The 21,542-nt window shown below is 39.7% G+C and overlaps 1 protein-coding gene across 2 annotated transcripts in view; it reads left to right on the top strand.

Annotated features, from left to right (window-relative positions):
• TBC1D9 (TBC1 domain family member 9) overlaps window positions 1-21,542 on the top strand; it is a 122,610-nt gene that overhangs the window by 71,935 nt on the left and 29,133 nt on the right. For both annotated transcript variants that reach the window (XM_044680005.1, XM_044680007.1), the window contains exons 5-11: window positions 354-615; window positions 2,391-2,598; window positions 7,062-7,268; window positions 7,948-8,121; window positions 10,785-10,935; window positions 18,687-18,901; window positions 21,037-21,154. In XM_044680005.1, the coding sequence (XP_044535940.1) occupies window positions 354-615; window positions 2,391-2,598; window positions 7,062-7,268; window positions 7,948-8,121; window positions 10,785-10,935; window positions 18,687-18,901; window positions 21,037-21,154 (1,335 nt within the window). The remainder of the gene's footprint in view (window positions 1-353; window positions 616-2,390; window positions 2,599-7,061; window positions 7,269-7,947; window positions 8,122-10,784; window positions 10,936-18,686; window positions 18,902-21,036; window positions 21,155-21,542) is intronic.

A 21,542-nucleotide genomic window follows, 5' to 3' on the forward strand; every position in this document is an offset into this window, starting at 1 on the left:
AAATCCAGTTCTCTTTCCACCTGATCATGCTCTCATTAAGGGTTTTTGTAAAAGTTCCATTAACAATATGATTTCCATAAGGAAGATGGGTTTAAATAGCCACCTAAGGCTTTATCACCAACTGTTATTTTTATAATTTTTTTCAGAGTATATGTAATGCAGTTGATTTATGCTTTAAAACAGAAAACAGGGGATTCTTAAAGTTTGGGGGGAGAAAATTCAATGGGATTGAAGAGATCCAGTGGGATTTCAGCATCAGGAAAAGTGAGAAGAGAGGGAAAAGGATCAGGAGGATTTCCAGAGATTTGCTGCTGAAGCTGTCCACCCCCTTTTCCCCCATTCTCTCTGTATAGCCAAGTTGGTGATCCGGTGGGTGGATATCACTCAGCTCGAGAAGAATGCCACACTGCTCCTACCTGACGTGATCAAAGTGAGCACCAGGTCAAGCGAACATTTCTTCTCCGTCTTTCTCAATATCAATGAGACATTCAAACTAATGGAACAGCTTGCCAACATAGCCATGAGACAGCTGCTGGACAATGAAGGTTTCGAGCAAGACAGATCCCTCCCCAAATTGAAAAAAAAATCGCCTAAAAAAGTGTCAGCTTTAAAACGGTAGGTAACAGAGACTTCCCATCAAGTAGGGACTGGATTTAGGAGACCTTGAGAGTGGACTCTATCATGACTTTCTGCTGAGAAAGGGTAAAAGTTGGAGGGCAGCACAGCGTAATAGAGAGCTGACCTTAAAGCTAGGAAGGTGTCAGGTCAAGTACCTCCTGTGACAGATACTGGCTTTGTTATGATCCTGGGAAAGCCACCTAACAAGGACTCTAAACAACTCTCTATCTTGCAAAAATGGTGCTAAGCTATCTTTGTAGTGTTCCTTAGATCACTTTGCTGGTCTACACCCTGCTCTATAAGGCTGAATTTTCTCCATGTCTCTTCTTTATTGGGAAGGGTTAAAAACTTTTTTTAGATAATGGATGAGAGGTGGATGATAATTCTAAAGGAGGGAAGGCCCTTTCTTACAGCATCAGTAGACCTTTCTCAGAAATAAAATAAAAAACAGAGAGGAAATTTTTAGAAAAACATTATCTATTCTGATTTCATTTTTCATTTCCCTGCAAGTCTTTTGATACTTTAAATTGACTATGAAATTATTGTCTAAATGACAAACTTTTAGTATTTTGAAATATCCACAAGTTCCTTGGAGTGAGCCATTCTTCTACCAGCACAGATTGTAACTCTTCCTGTACTTTGGGAGACAATTTTCATGAATTGTTGTCACCTAAAGAAATTTTCAACTGGTGGCTAACATCCAGGGAACAAATCTGTACAAAGTTAGTGAGGTTCAGTCTTCCAAGATGACACGTATTGACAGAGCTTATGGCTGGATCTAGCCATCCATTTAAATTTTTTTGGCTTAGTAGGAACTGAGAGACCTTGTCTTGTGTTCTTCTGGCTTAAACTGAAACAGGCAGTGGAGAGCAATACATAGAGTACTGGACCTGATGTCAGGAAAACCTTCATTCAGATTCCATCTCAGGCATTTACTATCTCCGGCCCCAACCAAGTTCTTCTTTAATTTTTTTTAAACCTTTACCTTCTTTTTATAATAGATACAAATATTGGTTCCTAGGCAGAAGAGTGGCAAGGACTAGACAATTGGGGTTAAGTAACTAGCCCAGGTTCATACAGGAAGTGTCTGAGGTCAGATTTGAACCCAGCATCTCTCATCTCCAGGCCTGGGTCTCTATCCCCTGATCCAACTAGCTTTCCCAACCAAGTTATTCTTTCAACATATTTTCTCATTTGTAAATGACTATGATAATAATACCCCAAGTATTTACCTCACAGTGTGACTGTGAGGGACAAATGAGACAACATGTATAAATTTATTTTGCAAACTTCAAAGCATCATGTAAAGGTGAACCATTATTATTCTAAAGCCCAGGAATACCTGATACTCAAGGCAATTATCTAAACAGAACTTTACTGAAGGTTAGAGATCCAAGGGTTTCATTGTTATTATTGTTTATAAAATGTAAAATAAATTGAGTACTTGGTTAATGCTAATGGGGTTGGTGGGGATGATAAGCTGGAGAGTTCTCTATCATGACTCCCCTTTCTCAATGCTTCTTATATATGATGAACACTTTCCTGGTCCTTGCCTTCTGCCCTGCAATGGCACCCTTAGAACTTCCAGACCTTTCTATCTGACTTGCAGCTTAACTCTCCTACAACTATTTGTCTTCCTTAGAGAAACTCCTTGACAGCATGGACTATGTTCTTTTTTCTGTTTAGAGATTCACACAGTGCTTTAACTTTTTTAGCCATTCATTCATTCATTCATTCATTCTTTCTTTCTTTCTTTTAATTTTGCTTTCCAGGGATCTTGATGCCAGAGCCAAAAGTGAGCGATATCGTGCACTCTTCCGCTTGCCCAAAGATGAAAAATTAGATGGTCACACAGATTGTACTCTTTGGACTCCATTCAACAAAATGCATATTTTGGGACAGATGTTTGTATCAACAAATTACATCTGTTTTACCAGCAAGGAGGAAAACTTGTGTAGCCTCATCATTCCACTCCGAGAGGTAAGTGTTAATGGAAAAAAAATATTTTTTAAAGGTTACCTCTGTAGCTTAGAAACTAACACTCACTCTCTCTCTCTCTCTCTTTCCTCCTCCTCCTCCTCCTCTCTCTTCCTCCCCTCCCAATACTCTTTGAAACCATTGATTGCCTGGCTTTAAGATTAGCTCCAATTACAAATGTAACATTTTCATTTACATAGTGACAGGGGTAACTGTTTCTTGCTCATGCTCACATCAGTAGTTCCTGTTCTAACTATGTTCCTGAGCTGACTCACCTAGCCATCTTTCTTCACAAAAGAATTAAGCAAATGGAGGCAATATGAGCCAAGGGAAAGAGCTGGGTGGCAAGAGACTCAGATTCTCATCTGTGTTTTCCCAGTGGCTCACTGTAACATTTAACCTCTTCATGCATTTATATCCTCCTGTGTGTTTTTCCTGCCTTCTTGGCTTTGTTAATACAATCCAAAGAGTATTTATTAAGCCAGGATTCATATTCCGGTTTTCTGATTCTTAAATCCAACATAGTTTCCACTACCTCACACCAATCTGGAGCTAGCTGTTTACCATGCTGCCAGAGAATGGTGGGGAATATGAAGGGGACATTTCTTTTCAGTATTAGGAAGGATTTCTCTTCACATAAATAATACATGCATGTGAAGTCAAAATGAATTGACTTTTAGTGTTGTACCAAAATGGAGTGAGCTGCTTCAGGGCCAGTGAGTTTACCATTGTTGGAAATATGCACCTGAATGCTCACTTAATGGGATTTTTTTTTTGAACCCTCATTTTCCATCTTAGAATCAATACTGTGTATTGGTTCCAAGGCAGAAGAGTGGTAAGGGCTAGGCAATGGGGGTTAAGTGACTTGCCCAAGGTCACACAGGTAGGAAGTAGCTGAGGCTATATTTGAACCCAGGAACTCCTATCTCTGGGTTTGGCTTTCTATCCACTGAGCCACCAAGCTTCTCCTATTTAATGATGTATTTTAAAGTACNAAGGCAGAAGAGTGGTAAGGGCTAGGCAATGGGGGTTAAGTGACTTGCCCAAGGTCACACAGGTAGGAAGTAGCTGAGGCTATATTTGAACCCAGGAACTCCTATCTCTGGGTTTGGCTTTCTATCCACTGAGCCACCAAGCTTCTCCTATTTAATGATGTATTTTAAAGTACATTCACTAGTGGAATTGCATGTCAGATATTGGGGGGGGAGGGAAAGAACATGAATCGTGTAACCATGGGAAAATATTCAAAATAAAAAAATAATAAACCAATATATATATATATATATATATATATATATATATATATATATATATATGTACATTCATTCTTTGGATAAGGATTGGTCTTAGACCCTACAATGATCTTCTACATCTAGGCTATTTTTTTTAGGATAAAATTGACTTTGTGAGCTATGTTGTATGGAGATTCCCTTAAATCCTTTTTAAGAGTATTGGAGCTAGGATACAATATGATATTTTACAGTAACTAACCAAGAAATCCACCGGAAGACCCTAGAAAATGAAACCATACTTACAAGGGCCAATCTTTTCTCTTGCTCTCCCGTTTTCAAATCCTTATTTTTACATCGCTTTCATTTTGGAATAACCCAATGAACCATCTTTTGTTAACCAAGTAGGAAAAAGTCGTCCAGCTAACCTAAGCCATATAGTTGAGGGGTCTGCCAGTATACAGAGGATTCTATATCCACAGCCCCCTAACTCTACGTGGAATGAGGGGAAGTACATTTTCTCCACTCTTCTCTATGGCCAGGCTTGGCCATTACCCCCTTTCCCTTTTACCTAATGAATCATATTAATGTCAGATCGCTGGCCCCGATGATGATCAGAGATGTAAATTACAGAGTACTCTGTTTCCAAAGGACTTAATGCAGTTTTCATTGCCTATGGATTTTGATGAACATAGGGGAAAAAAGCACTTAGCATCCATTCTGAATAGACTTGAATGAACAATGGTCATGCCAGGAGCCTGGCTAATGCTAAGCTGGGTCTGAGTGATTGGTCACAATGCATAGATGAAATGTGAATCAAATGCCCCAACTGCCAATTTTAAACTTCTGCAGACTAACTAGGAACTTACCATGTTGGCTTCCCTTTTTTTGGAAATACCATATAAGTCATAACTAAGGAATATTGACTTGGACACTATAGGTTTTAAAAAGAGAAAAAATGGTGCATTGGAAAGAGTACTGGCTTTGGAGTCGGAGGATTTGAATCTTTCTTCTGCCATTTAACTACCTTTCATAGCTTTAAGAAAAATCACTTAACTTTCCTTGGCCACAGTATCCTCACTTGTAAAATGGGAGAGTAATACACAGTGACCCTTAATTCTTTTTTCAGCTCTAAATCAGTGACCCTTTGAGCTCTATGACTAAAATAGGCTAAATGGACAGCCACATGTCAACCACTGCACAGAAGCCATTTGTAGAAGACATTTGTTATTATTACCATACTTTAAAGAGGTTCTGGGCTAGGGTCCTCCTTGGGTTATTAGAGGTCTAGACAGAGTTGTTTTTAATACAAAATCCTTCTTATGTTCCTTGCAGTGCCATTAATTAAATTTTGTCCTAACTTGTTCTCTAGTTCTTGGGATGTGACCATTGTTTTCCCCTGGATACAATTTATCTCAATTTTCTATTGTATTTCACTATAGGGTCTTTTACTCCTCCCCACCCCTCAACTCCTTCCTCCCTTATAATCCCCCCCCACCACCCCTTTTCTTATTCTCCTTCTATTTCTCTAGAGTAAGATATCTTTTGTATTTCATTTGTTTCTAAAAAGCAGACCTAGACATTGTAGCTTGTTACCCACAGGGCCATTCACCTAGGGACAGACATCTTTTGGTATCCTTGATTTCATTGATATAGGGAACTCCAAGATGAGGAAACTTTCTCTACCAATTCACATTGGCACTTTCTCTTGAATTTTGAGTCTTAGAAAGTTCTTCTAAAATTAAATGACTTAGCCAAGGTCACACTGCCAGGATATATTAGAGGCTCCAAGGCCAGCTTTCTATCTATTATATTCAATACATCTTTCACCCAGCAGTCTACAGAATCATCAAGTATAAAACAGGAATGTGGGCTGCTGGGTGGCAGATAGAGAGCCTGAATTCCAATCTGGCCTCAGACACTGGCTAGCTATATGACTCTGGGCAAGTCACCCAACCCGTTGCCTAGCCCTTATCACTCTTTTGCCTTGGAACCCATATTTAGTATTGTTCTAAAACAGAAGGTAATGGTTTAAAACAAACAAACAAACAAGGGGGAAAAATATATGTATATATAAAAGAAATAGCAACTTGGTCTAAGACGCTTTCTGAACTCCATTGAAAAAAAGATGAACAAGATGGATAATGCTAATGAGATTCATGTTGAACTTTTCAAACTTCCTTCCATGCAGAAATAAGAGTACAGAGGCTGTTTCTTTAGAAAACCCTGCCAGACTGGGTGACCCTGGGCAAGTCACTTAACCACCATTGCCTACCTCTTATCGCTCTTCTGCCTTAGAACCAATAGCTTAGTATTGATTCTAAGACAGAAGGGATGGGTTTAAAAAAGAAAAGAAAAAACCCCACCAGAAAATTTTATAGTTTAACTTGATGAAAAATACATCGATCTCTCCATACATGCATATGTAATGTACATAGAATAGGGGAGAGGGAATGAGCATTTATCCAGTGCCTACTTAAAAAAATTATCATAGTTGTTGTTGTTATTATCATTGTTATGTTATATATGTGTGTGTCTTCAGAAGCTCTTCCAGTAAACAATTTGCCTTTTGCCCCTAGGACTTATCTTAAAATTTATTCTAATGCTTTAAGTAAAAGGGCCTTGGTATTTAGCCTGGTTCCCAGCTGACAAGAGCCCCCATTATAAACCACCAAACCCAATCATTTCTCTAAGATCTGAAACTGATTTGCCTTCTCCCTGTGACAGTCTTATAAAAAACCTGGGCAGGCTGTGCAGCCAGATGAGCACTTAATGTTGCTTACCCTATGGTGGCTTTTCAATCAAGAAATGGGATGGGGAGAGATGCGTGTAAAGCCCCTGAGGGCATATAAGAGAAGTTGAGAGATTATTGGTGGCCTGCAAACCCTTTTAACCTAAACTGTGGAGTAGAAAATCAAACAATTGGTGATGATCTTGTTTTTCATAGATGAGACCCCACAGCAAGGAAACCTCATCTTCCATGTCTGCAAAATCGTTTAATGGAAACTCAGGGTTCAATTTTGAAAGAATGAAAAGTCTATACCAGCTTCAGTTCCAGGTTAAGACTGCCTGAGCTTCCTTTCCTTTTCCTGGACTGCAGAACAATAGCTAGTCTGCCTTGCTAAAATTCATACGTTCTAAAGAATCTGAGCACACAGGATGTTTCTCGTTCCACTCCTGCCTGGCACGGTGCTGTCTGGGTCCTATGTAACTTGGTGACAATCTGTTTCTTCTCAGGTGACCATCGTGGAAAAGGCCGACAGCTCCAGTGTCTTACCCAGCCCATTGTCAATCAGCACAAAAAACCGGATGACCTTTCTCTTTGCTAACTTGAAAGATAGAGACTTTTTGGTGCAGAGGATCTCAGATTTCCTGCAACAAACGACTTCTAAAATCTATTTGGACAAAGAAATTTCAGGAAGCTGCAACAGCTCAGATGATGAGGTAAATGGGGAGTAGCCAATGGCCAAAAGCCCTGATTTAGAGCTGAATGGGACCTTAAAATTTATCTCTTCCACCTCTCTCGCTTTGCAGTTAAGGGCACTGAGGTCCAGAGATCTTCTGTAAAACCTACTCCAGCATTTCTTCCATTATTCTGCAGTTATATTATCACTTATTTCTGGTTTATCTCATGGGTCATGTCCTTATGCATTGGGGTTAGTGACTTTAAACTGAGATCCCAATCCATAAGGGGTCATCATGCAACATCCCTCTATACCAGTGGTTCCCAAATTTAGCCCCCTGGAAATTAATTTTTTTAAATTTTAATAGCAATTAATAGGAAAGATAAATGCACCTGTGGCAATCACCGCTTCCCTGGATTGCTGCAGCACCCACCAGGGGGCAGTGGCATCCACTTTGGGAATCACTGCTCTATAGTGTCACTAACCTGGGATAACAGATTGCTCAAGCTTAATGCCACACTTCCATGTAGAAGCTATGGTCCTTGGTCATTTGCAGTTTCTGTCTCTTCCAACTCTCTCTCCATCCCTCTAGTTCTCTCAGGAATATGCTGACAAATGAAGCCATGCGTCCTTGCTAGAGCTATCTTAGTGGAATATATACAGATGGATATATGCTCATAAGATGCTTTCTAGCTATTTATGTGTGTCTGCATTGACAGGTCTACTCCAGGCCCAGCAGCCTTGTTTCCTCCAGCCCTCAACCCAGTGTGAGCTCTGAGGCAGATAGCGGCGAGCGCCAATTCAACCTGAATGGGAACAACGTTCCAACCGCCACTCAACCTTTAATGACCATGTACCGGCGGCGGTCTCCGGAGGAATTCAACCCCAAACTAGTATGTCCCACTTTTGTGTTTTGTAGCATCACTTTGAAAACCTGATTGTTGTAAAAGTGTTACATTCATGTGAGCTTCTTATTGAAGTGTGAGCTTCCTATAAGGAAAAGCAGATTGGCCTGAAATTGTGAAACTGGCTGCATAGTGGGTTTTTTGAGAGAAGGCAAAGAAAAAAGTGTGTGGGGGGGTATTTTTTTATCATTTATTACAATTTTACAACTGAGTGCAAGGGCTTTATTGGCCTATACTTGTATGTATACCTACATAAGTGCGTTATATATGTCTTTTATATGTGTCTATAGAGAAATCTATTTAATATTAAGTAGTTAAAATTTATACAAACATGCAAAGTACTACATATTATAAATGTAAAATACTTCTATGTAGTTAATATTATTCTTATTAAGCATTCATATAAACATATAAATACTATAAATGGAGAACATTTATATAATATCTATCTATCTCAAGGAGTCTCAGTAGAGTTTTAAGCTCTTGAAACTAAAAATACTATATATTTTTGCATGCACGAATGCATGTGAGCATATTAGCTATTTCACATAGTACTTTAAGGTTTGTAAAATGTTCACACGTATTTCATCTGGTCCTCATAAAGAACTCCATGATGTAGTTGCTATTTTTATCCTTATTTTACGGATCAGTAAACTGAGACTGAGAGAGGATAAATGACTTGCCCATTGGTATGAAACTAAAAAGTATTTGAGTTAGAATTTGAACTCAGATCTTCTTTACTCCAAGGTTAGCACTCGGTCCCCTGCATCATCTTGCTGCCTTCTACACACACACACACACACACACACACACACACACACACACACAAACACACGTGATCATATCCCAGTACAGCAGTTATTAGATTTGGCATGGCGTGGTGTATAAAAAGCCAACCTCAACATCAGTGTGATCTGGATTCAAGTCCCATTTCTATCATACTGGCTGTATGACTATGAGCAAGTTACTTAACCTTTTTGGTGCCCTAGGCAGCTCTCTAAGACTCTTAGGTTGTAGAACAGATGTCAGTCTGTATCAGTAGGAAGAACTCCCAATACCACTGGAGGCAGAGCCTAGCTCTACCCCAAATGTGGCATCGATAGCTGTTCCTGCAGTCCTCTGGCAATGCTCCATTGGGCTGTCCTAGTGACTTTGTATTCTCCACACTTATGGCAGCAAAACACAGCTCAGACAGGTCAGACCAGTTCAAGTACTGGTTCAGTAGTTCACCATATTGGCCATCTAAGAACAAATGAACTAAATTGGGTGAGGCTCATTGCCAGAAGATTGGCTTCCAGAGAATGCTTTTTCTTTTGGGACATAGCAATTTCTAAGGACTCTTTAGTCAGGAATCAGAATGTGTAGGGTTTGTCCTGCTGCCTCCCACCCCCACTGGGGAATCACAGGTGCTTGCTTAAAAATACTCAAATAATGAGAGACAGAGAGAAATTTTGAACATCTAATTATATAGATCATCAGAAAGTGGTTTTTTAGATCATCTAAACCTGTTTCCTTTTCTATAAAATTACATATATATGTAATATATATGCATATATATACGTATATGTATATGCACATATATATGTAACATATATGCATATATATGTAATATATATGCATATATATACGTATATGTATATGCATATATATACGTATGTATATATATCCACTGAGCCTCTGGGATGCAGAAGCTCAGCTATAATTTTATAGCTAAGGAAACTGAGGTTTATACAATCTAAAAAACCACTTTCTCATGATCCATATATAGGGCATACCAGAGGCTCAGTGGATACAGCACAGAACCTGGAGTCAGGAAGATTCATCCTTTTGAGTTCAAATCAGACACTTCCTAGCTGTGTGATCCTGGATAAGTCACTTAACCCTGTTTGTCCTGATTTATTCAACTGTAAAATAAAGCCAGAGAAGGAAATGGCAAACCAGTCTAGTATCTTTGCCAAGAAAATCCCAAATGGTGTCACAAAAAGTTGAACATGACTGAAAAGTAACTGAACAACAACAAAAATTTATTTATTTATCTCCTAAGGGTTGTTTTTCAGTGTTCAAAGGAGATTATTTTGAGATTAACATATAAATATGTAATATATAAGTACATGAATACTTAATAAAACTCAAAGCAGGATATAAATGTCTGTTTTTATTGTAATGTATTCCCTTAAATTCATCTGCTCAGAGCTTGGAGAGCTCCTGTGGAGTATAGTGAATGAGTGGTGTCAGCAACCTCCCTTACTTTGCCCATCACAGGTTCTTATTCATCCCTATGTGGAGTGGAGGAATAGAAACAGGGCAACTTTCCATAAAAGTAGCTACCAACTGACCAAAAATATGTTCATTCGTGGGAAAACTCAGGTCTTAATCCTAAGAAATGCTGAGCTCATTTTTCACCTCTATCTTCTTGTCACTGTGGGCTAGCATCTTTAGCCTCCGCCGTTCCTTTGAACATGGATGGTTCCTCTTGGTTTTAATTTTATCTCTATTCCAGCTGATCTGACTCAGCTCCACACTGGTAAAATCAGCTATAGGCACTTTGATTTCCTCCCTCCACTTCCAATCCAGTCAGATATCCTTTAGACCGCTCCCCAGCATCTAGCTTTCAGTCTGTAATGCAATTATTACTTCCTAATCTATTTTAGGCCAAAGAGTTTTTGAAAGAGCAAGCCTGGAAGATTCACTTTGCTGAATATGGCCAGGGGATCTGCATGTATCGCACTGAGAAAACTCGAGACCTGGTGCTAAAGGGCATCCCAGAGGGCATGAGAGGAGAGCTCTGGATGCTCCTGTCAGGTGAGGCCTTTGTCTCCTCTCCATTCTCAAAGAGGATTTTTAATTAGAAGTACCTGGCCCCAACCATGTGCATGAATAGGAGCACACTAATCCAATTTCCTCCAAACATTATAAAAAAGAAAAGTATTCTTTAAAATATTCAGAGAGCTGACTGAAATCTCTCCTTGTGTTTCACCCAGAAGAACTGAGAGTCTCGGCAGTATTTAGCTCCTGGGCCAACCCATCTCCTTGCAGAAACATAGCCCTGGGATTTGAAAGTTCACAGAGTCTTTTCTAACCTTCCTATTACATTCCTCTTAACAGATTTCAAACATTCAGTCCAATTCAGTTCAACAGGCATTTACTGAGCTCTGCTGTGTGGCAAGCAATATTCTAGGTGCTGGGGAATGCAAAGACAAATTCAACAGCTATTGCCTTAAGGGAGTATATATTCTACTGGGAGGAGACACAGTGTACATAGATAAATGTTTACAAATGAATAGAGACAAAGTATTTTCTGTTGGTTACACCAACAATTTAGAAGACTCACATAGGCTTCATGTAGGAGATGACTGCTGTGGCTTGAAGGAAGTTCAAGATTTTAAGAGGCTGAATCATAAGAGAGAGAAAATATTCCAGGCCAATATATCCTCTCTGCATAATCATAGACATAATAGCCCAGTTTAGCTGGACGAAGGAGACTAAGGAAGAATTCTTTCTGATTTGGAAAATTGAAAATATTTTCCCAGAAGAGCGAGGTTTGGCCAGAAGCTCAAGGCTTGTGTTTTAAAAGTGAGTGTTTCCTTAGTTAACCTTGTCCTAATCGGTCCTTAGCTTACATTCTCACTCTGATCAACCTAGTCCAATGAATTATCTTACTCTATCCTTTTTTTTTTATTTCCAGAGGCACTTGGGAACTTGATTTCTGTCATTTTCCAGAGGTATCCCATAGAGTCCCTTCTGATTCCCTATTCCTCTATCTGGTGTTCTTAAAGCAAGAATGGAGTAAGACTACATTTCTTATTTCTTCATCCTGCAAAATCCACACCTTCCCCCTTGGAATATTCTGGGGTTGACAAACACACATGCTATTCCCAATTCATGAGTCTTTGGGCCTCAGCTTTTTTTTTTAAAAAAACACAAAATAATTCTTAGCACTGAGAGGGAAGAGCTGCAGGGGCATTGGTCACCAACTGTCTATGATTTTTGTTCAAAGATCCAAGCCGTAAGGTCTCAATGTAGAATTTTGCAGCTTTCGCATAGAGAGTACTTGTCAAACATGTATTCTCCAGTCTTAAAAGATGGCAATCCCAGGCACTTTAAATTAGTGGCATGATCCTCTAGACATTGCATGATGGTCACTTTGTCGTCTATCAGAGACCACAAAAAGCAACAGAGATTTTGGATCGGCTTTCTGCATTGCCACTCAGTGTAAGTCCAACATGGACTTCTTAATAAATTTCTCTGACACCAGAGCATCAAGGGAATCTGCCCCCATTCACTCAGCTCTGGTTTCTTGATGTCCTGTAAACATATGTCTACCTCTCCTGTGCAAGTACAGGTACAATTTCTCTGCTTGTCCCATCTTCTCCTGACACCTTTCTCTGAAGAACTTTTTTAATACCATATCATGCTGAGCAAAGTGAAGGGCTTAGGGTAAAATACCAGAAGTCCAGGTGACCTCTGAGGTAACTCTACATTTATTATCCTCATTGTAAGACTCTATGACCCAACAATATCTTTGGATATCGGTCTTCCATCCATGTTATGTTGAAAATGAAATTTTCTTGGCCTGGGGTTTAAATCCTGGATCTTTTCACTCCTTCTGTGACCTTGAACAGTTCACTTAACCACCTTGGCTCCCATTTTCCTTATCTGTAAAATGAGGACTTTGGACTGGATAATATTTGAGATACCATCTGGTTTTCAATCTGATATGATCTCTCATTTGTCCATCACGAACCATATTCTTTCCTCATCTCATTTCTTGCAAGGATGGAGACAGCAGCCAGTGTGTCTTCTTGCCACATCAGCTCAGGGGTCACCTGCTACCATACCTCCAGACTTCTTGATGCTTCCTGCTACTTTAGATAAACTCTCCACTGAACCCACAGGACAAATGCCCAATTGTCTGCCCAATGGTCTGCTCCTATTCCCATGATTATCACAAATGAGTTGAAGTGTCAAAACAACAACTGTATTTCTGCTTGACTTCTGGCAAGCTAAAGTTTTGGGATAAAATGCCCCTAAAGTTCTCCCTCTATAGAAGAAAATAATAAATCTATTTTTATATGGGTTGAAATGAAGCCTGGTGTTCTCACCAGTGACCTTCCTTTCCTGACCTACAGGAAAATCTTTCCTTTTATTGAAAGATTGTTAGGGGCTTTTTTTTTTTGAAGTTCAGTGAATAGGCCAGTGGACAGCTGGGGCACACAGTGGATAGAACATTGGGCTTGTAGTCAAGAAGGCTCATCTTTGTGAGTTCAATCTGGCCTCAGACAGCAACAACTCATAGTCCAGTAAGTACCGGTAGTCCAATATGAGCATCCATTTAGGGTATCTCTAAGGATTAGGCGAGAAAGACAAAGGTGAGAATTATGAGTTTTAATCTTCCCCATACCTCCTAGATTCTATTTTCCTTAGTGTCTCAATTGGAGATAGGAAAAATACAAATCCACATCTACACCAGCAAACCCCAAAGGCATCCACTATCACCAAAGATCCTGGGTAGCAGAAGACAAAACCATTAAGGACATTAAATCATTAAGAATGAAGACTCTTGACATTATTGGTTCAGTCTGGAATCATACACCTGCAAAAGATGCTTCCTGATTCTTCCTATTTCTTCTTGGCATAACTGCCCTTGAGAACTGAGCTTTATTACAGAGATTCTTTATCATTATTATTGAATCTACTCCCCAGGAAGTAGCTCTCCATCGCCTTGTCCTATGGTGGTTGCTAATATGACCATAAAATTGAAACATGCTTGCTGGATGTTCACCAGGGTAATATATTCCAAACTACTAAAGTTGTTTGGAACACTGAAATTTATCAGTTGCCACAAATTTTAAAGTGGATTTCTTTTTAAAATTTGGCTCTAAAAGTAGTCACAAGTACTATAATTAATAACTTGCTGAATGGTATGGAAGTCAAAGGGTACTTCATGGTAATCCAGAAAATACAAGAAATAATGAGAAGCCCACAGTTTGCGTGGAGTTTAGAAGGATTTCCCCACAGGACCAAACAAATTCAGGAATTGGTGTGCTCATAAAATTGTTAACTACTTTAGCCCAGAAACTCTTCCGAAGCAGACATTGGTAGGTTGTTTAAAATGGGGAAAATATTTTGAGAGGAAAAAACCCTTAAGAATTCATTTTATCTGCTTAATACCAGCTCACTCCCCACCACCCTGTGTTCCCTTACTGTTCATTATGCAGTGGACTTGTCACAGGCCCTTGTTCGGAAATAGTTCTGAGGAACTAAACTCTGAGCCCCCATTTGGTAGATAGGGACACAAAAGAGATAAGGGCTATCCATTTTTCTCTGTTTCTCAGTTTAGTGTAAAGACCTGATCACTGATTACATTTTAATACTACCCTATTCAGATTAGAATCTCTAGACCAAAATAGCCTATATTCAAATGGACTTTGAGAAACAAAACAAACTGGAAACTATTGGGGAACAATGCTTCTTCTCAGAGTGTTGATGACATGCTTCAGGCCAGGGAAGAATTTTCCCCATTCTACCCCTGAAACAATGGAGCAGACAGGCTAAACATTATAAACCTGCATAGAAACCAATTCTGGGTAAAGAGCAAATATGTTTTACTACTAAGGAAAGCAGTGTAGGGGAATGAATATGGTGCCAGCCTCAGAGAGGGAAAGACCTGGTTTCAAGTCTTGCCACTGACACCTGTTGCCCTTGTGATCCAAAGAGGGTCACTTACCCTCTCAGTGAGAGGAGGCAAATCTCTAAGACTGAAGAAGTGGCTAATCTGCATTGGTAGAGGGGTAAGGCACTGAGGTGGCACGGTGGATAGAGTGCCAGGGTTGAAGATCTGGCCTCACACACTAGATGTATGATCCTGGGCAAATCATTTAAACCTTTTTGCCTCAGTTTTCTCATCTGTAAAATGAGAAGGGAATGGCAAACCATTCCAGTATCTCTGTCAAGAAAACCCCAAATGGGGCCATGAAAAGTCATCATGATTGAAATAACTGATCCTTTACAACAACTGATGGAAGGACTTTCCTCTATGAGAGTCCACAGGTGTCTGGCCTTTCACCTGGCAGTATCTTTGCCAAGAAAACCCCAAATATGGTCATGAAGAGTCATACACAACTGAACAGCAACTTAAGAACAACTTGTGGAAGAATTGGACACAAGTGAAATGACTAAATAATAACCACAACATCATCTAGTAGAAAGAACACTGGTCTGGTGGTTAAAAAAAACCCTAGTTTTATATCTATAATTTCTTCAAGTTTCATTTGAAAAAACATGAGCTAACATCCTTAAGATAAATTCAGTTTTCTAAGTCATTTTACTAAGGTAATTTGTTGCTAGGTTTTCTGGAACATCATAAGAAATTCTCTGGAAATTCTCCTATAAGTAATAATGGCACTTGGACTAAGTATCAAATTTCTTGTTGCTCAGTCATTTTCAGTTAATCCCTGCTCTTTGTGACCCTGTTTGGGGTTTCCTTGGCAAAGATACTGGAGTGGTTTGCCATGTCCTTCTCCAGCTCATTTGACAGAAAAGAAAACTGAGGCCAACAGGGTTAAGTGACTTGCTTGGAGTCACCCAGTTAGTAAATCCCTGAAATCAGATTTGAACTCAAGAATCCTCTTGATTCCAGACCCAGTACTATATCCACTGAACTACCAAGCTACCCATCAGCATTAGGTTACCATTAATGGTCCAGCTAGTTTTTTCCATTAGATGCCAGTAACATCAGCACTACTTTCAGTGATGATCTGAAGATGCACAAGCACTGGACCACTCCAAGGAACAGGCATAGTCATTAGCTGTCTGAATGAAGCTATCTGGGGTGAGAGCCCCAAGGGATGTAGAGAAGCAGGCCAATCACACCCCCTGGAAATGAGAAGACTTTGTATCTGAAGGCCAGCACTACCCCTGATTTAGTCCCTTCATGCCTTTGCATAATTCACTTCATGTCTCTGGGCTTAGGTTTGCATCTCTACAATGAAGGAGTTTGCCTGGATGACCTCTGAGGTTTCTTTCAGTTCTAATGTTCTCCAGAACTGATTTCACACCTCTCAGGCAGGGCTGCTCATCTTCCAATATTCTCATCATGGCTTGTTTCTGACTTCAAGAACTTATTGCTTCGATTGTCTCATAATTCAATTTTCTATGATAATAGGTAGCATTTATAGAACATCTTAGGGTTCACCAGGCCCTTGACACATGTCTTCTAATTAACACTTAATAAATCTCTGCTTCATGAATTGGGAGAGGTAAGGTATAATATAGATAGAGGGCCACATTTGGAGTCAAGAAGGGGAAGAGATCTCTGTATTAGTTGTGGGACCCTCAGCAAATAACCTTACCTTTAAGTTCCTCTGTCCACATTGTAAATTTAGGATGAGCTGTCAATCTGAATTGATGGAGGGAGTTTCCACATAAGGAGTTCCTTTGTGAAACCATAGACCAAAACCCAAAAAATTGCACACTATCCACTATGCTTGGGCATTAGATAATTAAGAAGAAGCAACTTCATTCCCCAAAACAACAAAAAAATAACCCAACCCATTCAGTTTTCACCTCAGAGAATCTTTTCTTAACTGGCAGTATGTAAATCTATTAGAGACAAGCAGCACAGTAAAACTCTTCGCTAATATTTCTCCTCTCATTAGATGACAACTCCCTTGTTGGTCAAGTCTTGCAGAACCAGGGTTCAATGTTCTCTGCCTGAGAAAAATGGGCCTCATAGACTCACCAAAATTGAGATTTAGAAAAGACCTCCTTAGCCACTTAGTTTGACTCCTTCCCGGAAAAGAATTTCCATTATCATAGACCTAGTGAGTTGGCTTAAAAAGACCTCTGAGGAGGGGGAAACATAGCACCTCTGAAGACAACACATTCTACATCTGGAAAGCTCTGATTGGTAGGAAGTTCTTCCCAATGGCCTCTTTGCAACATGCATTTGCAACTCTTGGTTATGCCACCTGTGGCTATATACAATTATGATCCTATAATCAAATAAATGAAGATAACTATCATCACCTCCCCCTCCTTCACCACTCCCAGTATTTCCTTTTTGTAGGGAGAATTAGCTACTCATAGCTGGCTAAGGGATAGTTTAGAGATAGTAGAAAAGAGAATATCAGAAGATTATGGGTACTCATCATCCTTTTGTGGTCATCAAAAATGTAGGGATTAAAAATTAATGTTTTGCCTAAAATATATAGTTATAAATAATATGGTAGTTGCCAATTTAAAGCATTATTGCTCAAAGTTGAAATGACTTTTAATAGCTTTTATTTACAAAAGAAGTGGAAAGAGTGGAAGTAGAGAAATACAGAAAGGAAGAGAAGACATTTAGCTTATCTATCTAAATATTGCTCCAATGCTTGACTCAGCCAGGACTTATTAACCTTCAGCCAGGATTAAACTCTCTCCAGAAGACAGGAAAGGAAAGCCAGCTAAGTTCCCTCTAATAGGTAGGTCAAGACAATGACTTGAGCTGAAGATGACTCCTGAGTCTGACTTCTTCTTCTGTCTAAGCCACCATCTTCCCAGAAAATTCCCCCGACTTCCTTCTTGAAGCCCACTTCCTTCTTGAAACTGACTTCCTTTCACCTGAGAAATTCAGGGCCTTTTATGGTGTCTTCTTGTCCCTTCCCCTCTTCACAGGGGCCAATCACAGTTTCCAAATTGCCTAGACACTGCCCAGGGGGGCAATGTCTGTGGGATCCACTTCTTACCTTCTGGAGGGATAAATTCTCATCAAAGGGTTCACAGATTCCTGGCTGATTGAGTTTATGAGGGTGTGAATTCTCAAGCTCCTCAACCTAGTCCAAGCTTTTGTTGATTCAATCAAAAGATAGACAAAGGAGAGTTAATCCTGTCTGTCTTCACAATCTAGTGAGGTCCTAACTAGGGATACTTAACTTATTGTTAACCAAAGTGTTAACTCCAACTAGGCAAAGAGAATAAAGGATTCCCTTTTTACAAGTGTAAACTCAGAATAGACAAAGAGAACCAAGAATTTCCTTTCACATTTTCTAGGCTAAGGGTGCCCCAGTTCCCACAACTGAATCTCATGACATGAATGAGAGGGTACGAGGGTAGTGGTGTCAAACTCAGACACAAATTGGGGTGGCAGACAGGGGGAGGGAGGGGATGGTTGAGGCACATCCCAGAGCCACATTTGACACCTGTACTAAAAACTTAGATTTTAAACTCTTTGAAGGCAGATACTCTCTTGCTTCTTTTTGTATTCCCTAATGTTTAGCAAAGTGCTCATTTCCTAGTAGATGCCTGATAAATGTTTATTGTTTACTAAAGAACAAGGTGGAAGGATACAAAAGGCTCTGTGGCCAACCATAGATATGGCTAGTCCAAAGTATAATGTCTGGGCACACCCACATCTCTTCCTATGATTTCATTGTTATTCTTAGGAATAAATAAATGTGTGTTGAGGAAATCAAGGGTGGGGAATTCTGGAGATTAAAAAAGCTGTCCTAACAGAGCAATTGGAAATTATTCCCATTCACCACCATGTTTGATGCTGTTGGGGTTATTCCTAGGAGCTATCAATGAGATGGCCACCCATCCTGGCTATTATGAAGATTTGGTGGAAAAGTCTATGGGAAAATACAACCTCGCCACAGAGGAGATTGAACGAGACTTGCATCGGTCCCTCCCAGAACACCCGGCTTTCCAGAATGAAATGGGCATTGCTGCCCTGAGGAGAGTGTTAACAGCATATGCCTTTAGGAATCCCAACATAGGATATTGCCAGGTAAATTTGAGACATTCCCATTAAAGCACATGTTGGTTAGGAGGGAGAGAAGAAAAGGGAAGCAGTGGATGGAATGGAAAGAATGCACACCTGTAAGTCGAGATCTTGGTTCCCCCCCAAAAAAATTAAAAAAAAAAAAAAAAAAGAGAGAGAGAGACCTTGGTTCCATCCCTGCTTCTAGTTAGCTGTGTGGTCTTGGTTTCAACATCCACAAAGTGAGTCTATTAGTCCTTTTCTAAGGCTCCTCCCTTTACTAAAAGCCAGTAGCTCTAGAAACTGTGCCAGAACAGGCAGACTGATACTACAGGGAAAGAAATTATGTTACCAAATTTTTTTTTAATTTCTATAACTTTTTAGAAAAGATATTATTAACCTTTTTTTGTGTCATGGACTCATTTAGCAATCTGGTGAAACATTATTACACTAATGTTTGCCTACATTCATAAAGAAAGGAAATGCTCAGTTTTAGAGATAAGTGAAAATAAAAATATTATTTTCAATTTTTAATTAAAACTTCTTTTTCCCCTATCTATATTCATAGATCTCCTGAAAACTATCCACAGGTCCCATAGGGGTTGATGGGCCTTAGATTAGAAGCGCTGTTTTAGAAGATCATAACACAATTGGATTAGTGTCTAATAAAAATGGAGCCCAAGTAAGGTACACAGAGCCTATTGAAAAGGAATCTGAGTCCAAAGTTCCATCATAATTCCTCTCCATCACAGAGCTTACATACTGGGATCTACAATGGGCACTAGAGAGTGTACCCTCAAATAAACTTTTAAAAACTTAACTTTTTAGGGGCAGCTAGGTGGTTCAGTGGATTGAGAGTCAGGCCCAGAGATGGGAGGTCCTGGGTTCAAATACTTCCCAACTGTGTGACCCTGGGCAAATCACTTAACCCCTATTGCCTAGCCCTTACCACTCATCTGCCTTAGATGCAACATACAGTATTAATTCTAAGACAGAAGGCAAGTGCTTTTAAATCAAAAAACAAACACCAAAAAAATTAAAAAAAAAAAAACCCTAACTTTTGAGGTTGTGGAGGGATTGAGACTCTGGAGAGAGATTTATTGTCTTGGGTTTAAAGGTCAGCCTGTGGGGACAGATAACTAGCTTTCTATTTTCTGTAGTTCATCCTGCTAAATTAAGCATTAGATTCTTTGGGTGCTAAAAGTGCTACCCTTCATTGCCTGCTTAATACACTTAAATTTAGCATTTCTTGGCAAAGCTCCATTGGCTCTGCCCTAGTTCTGGTTCTGCTCTTCCAGTATCCTGGGCTAACGATCAGCCAGCCTTTGCCTGAAGACTCTTATAAAGGGGCCCCACTGTTTTATTTCCTAAGGTAGCCTGAACTTCTTTTGAGATAGCTCTAATTATTAGTTTTTATTGCCATTCAGATGACATGTCTTTCAATTTCCATCATGCCTCCTAGTTCTATCCTCGGGGGCCAAGCAGAACAAAGCTAATTTCTCTTCCATATTGATGACCCTTAAGATATTTGATGACAGCTATCAAGTCCTTCCCTAAATCTTCTCTTTTGGGGACCAAAAAACCCCAAATCCCCATTTTCTCCAACTGATGCTCATATAGCTCTGTAACACCAGTAGATTTGTCTGAGGGCTTTCCAATAAATAAATTACATTTACTTTATCGAGCCAGATGAAACAATGGTTGAGGGTGTTCCTTGGAAATGCTCTTGTTCTTTTGCTTTCCTTAGTTACTGTATAGCATACAAAATATACCCTCTGTAAAGTTTTTGGCTTTGAGTCCTGCGTAATGGAAACTATGATGTCTGGGCAAGAGGAAAGGGAAAAACTGACCTCATGTGCTTCCCTTATACCGGGCCACTCAACCTGTCAATAATCATTTAAGAGTGATGCTTTGGCTCTTTGACTCTGGGAGAAAGTACTTAAATGGTTGTGGTTGTAGTTTGGCTGCTTTGTTCCAGGTATCTGATCATAAGAAGTATACATGGAAATAAGTTACCTAAAAGTATCCACTTCACTTTTGATCCCAGAGAAATTCCAACCCTAGGTTTACTGAGCATATTCTCCCTGTCCTATCTCCTGGTAACCCCCTCCCCCCAAAAATCATCCTTTTTCTCTGTTCATTTCTTTTTGGCTTTTCTCTAGGCAATGAACATTGTAACTTCAGTGCTGCTTTTATATGCAAAAGAGGAGGAAGCTTTTTGGCTGTTGGTAGCTTTGTGTGAAAGGATGCTTCCTGACTACTACAACACTAGAGTTGTTGGTAGGTATTCTTAAGGTAAAAACTGGGGTTAACTTATATTTTTATCTGGGTTCAGAAGGGTGAGTAGGAGACAAGAATGGACAATAGGTTGGGACCTAACAAGCTGGGGAAATACAGCTAGAATGGGTTTGGCAGTTGGAGGCCCCACTGCCCACACAGATACACCTAGCCAGGGAGTCTGTGAGACTAACAAGTGAGTAGACTGACAATGGGTTTTATAAACAGGGTTTAATTCAATGAACTCTAGTCTGAAAGAAGGGGAAAGAGGGTTTCTATTCTACCAGTCTATGGGCAAGCCTCAGGGTCAGGGAATGGACTTATCTACACTAAGGTAGAAACTATAGCAGGGCAGGACACAATGGAGATCAGAAATGAAAGTGGGATCCTC

The sequence above is a fragment of the Gracilinanus agilis genome, chromosome 6 (assembly GCF_016433145.1).
Source record: "Gracilinanus agilis isolate LMUSP501 chromosome 6, AgileGrace, whole genome shotgun sequence".
NCBI classification, from domain to species: Eukaryota; Metazoa; Chordata; class Mammalia; order Didelphimorphia; family Didelphidae; genus Gracilinanus; species Gracilinanus agilis.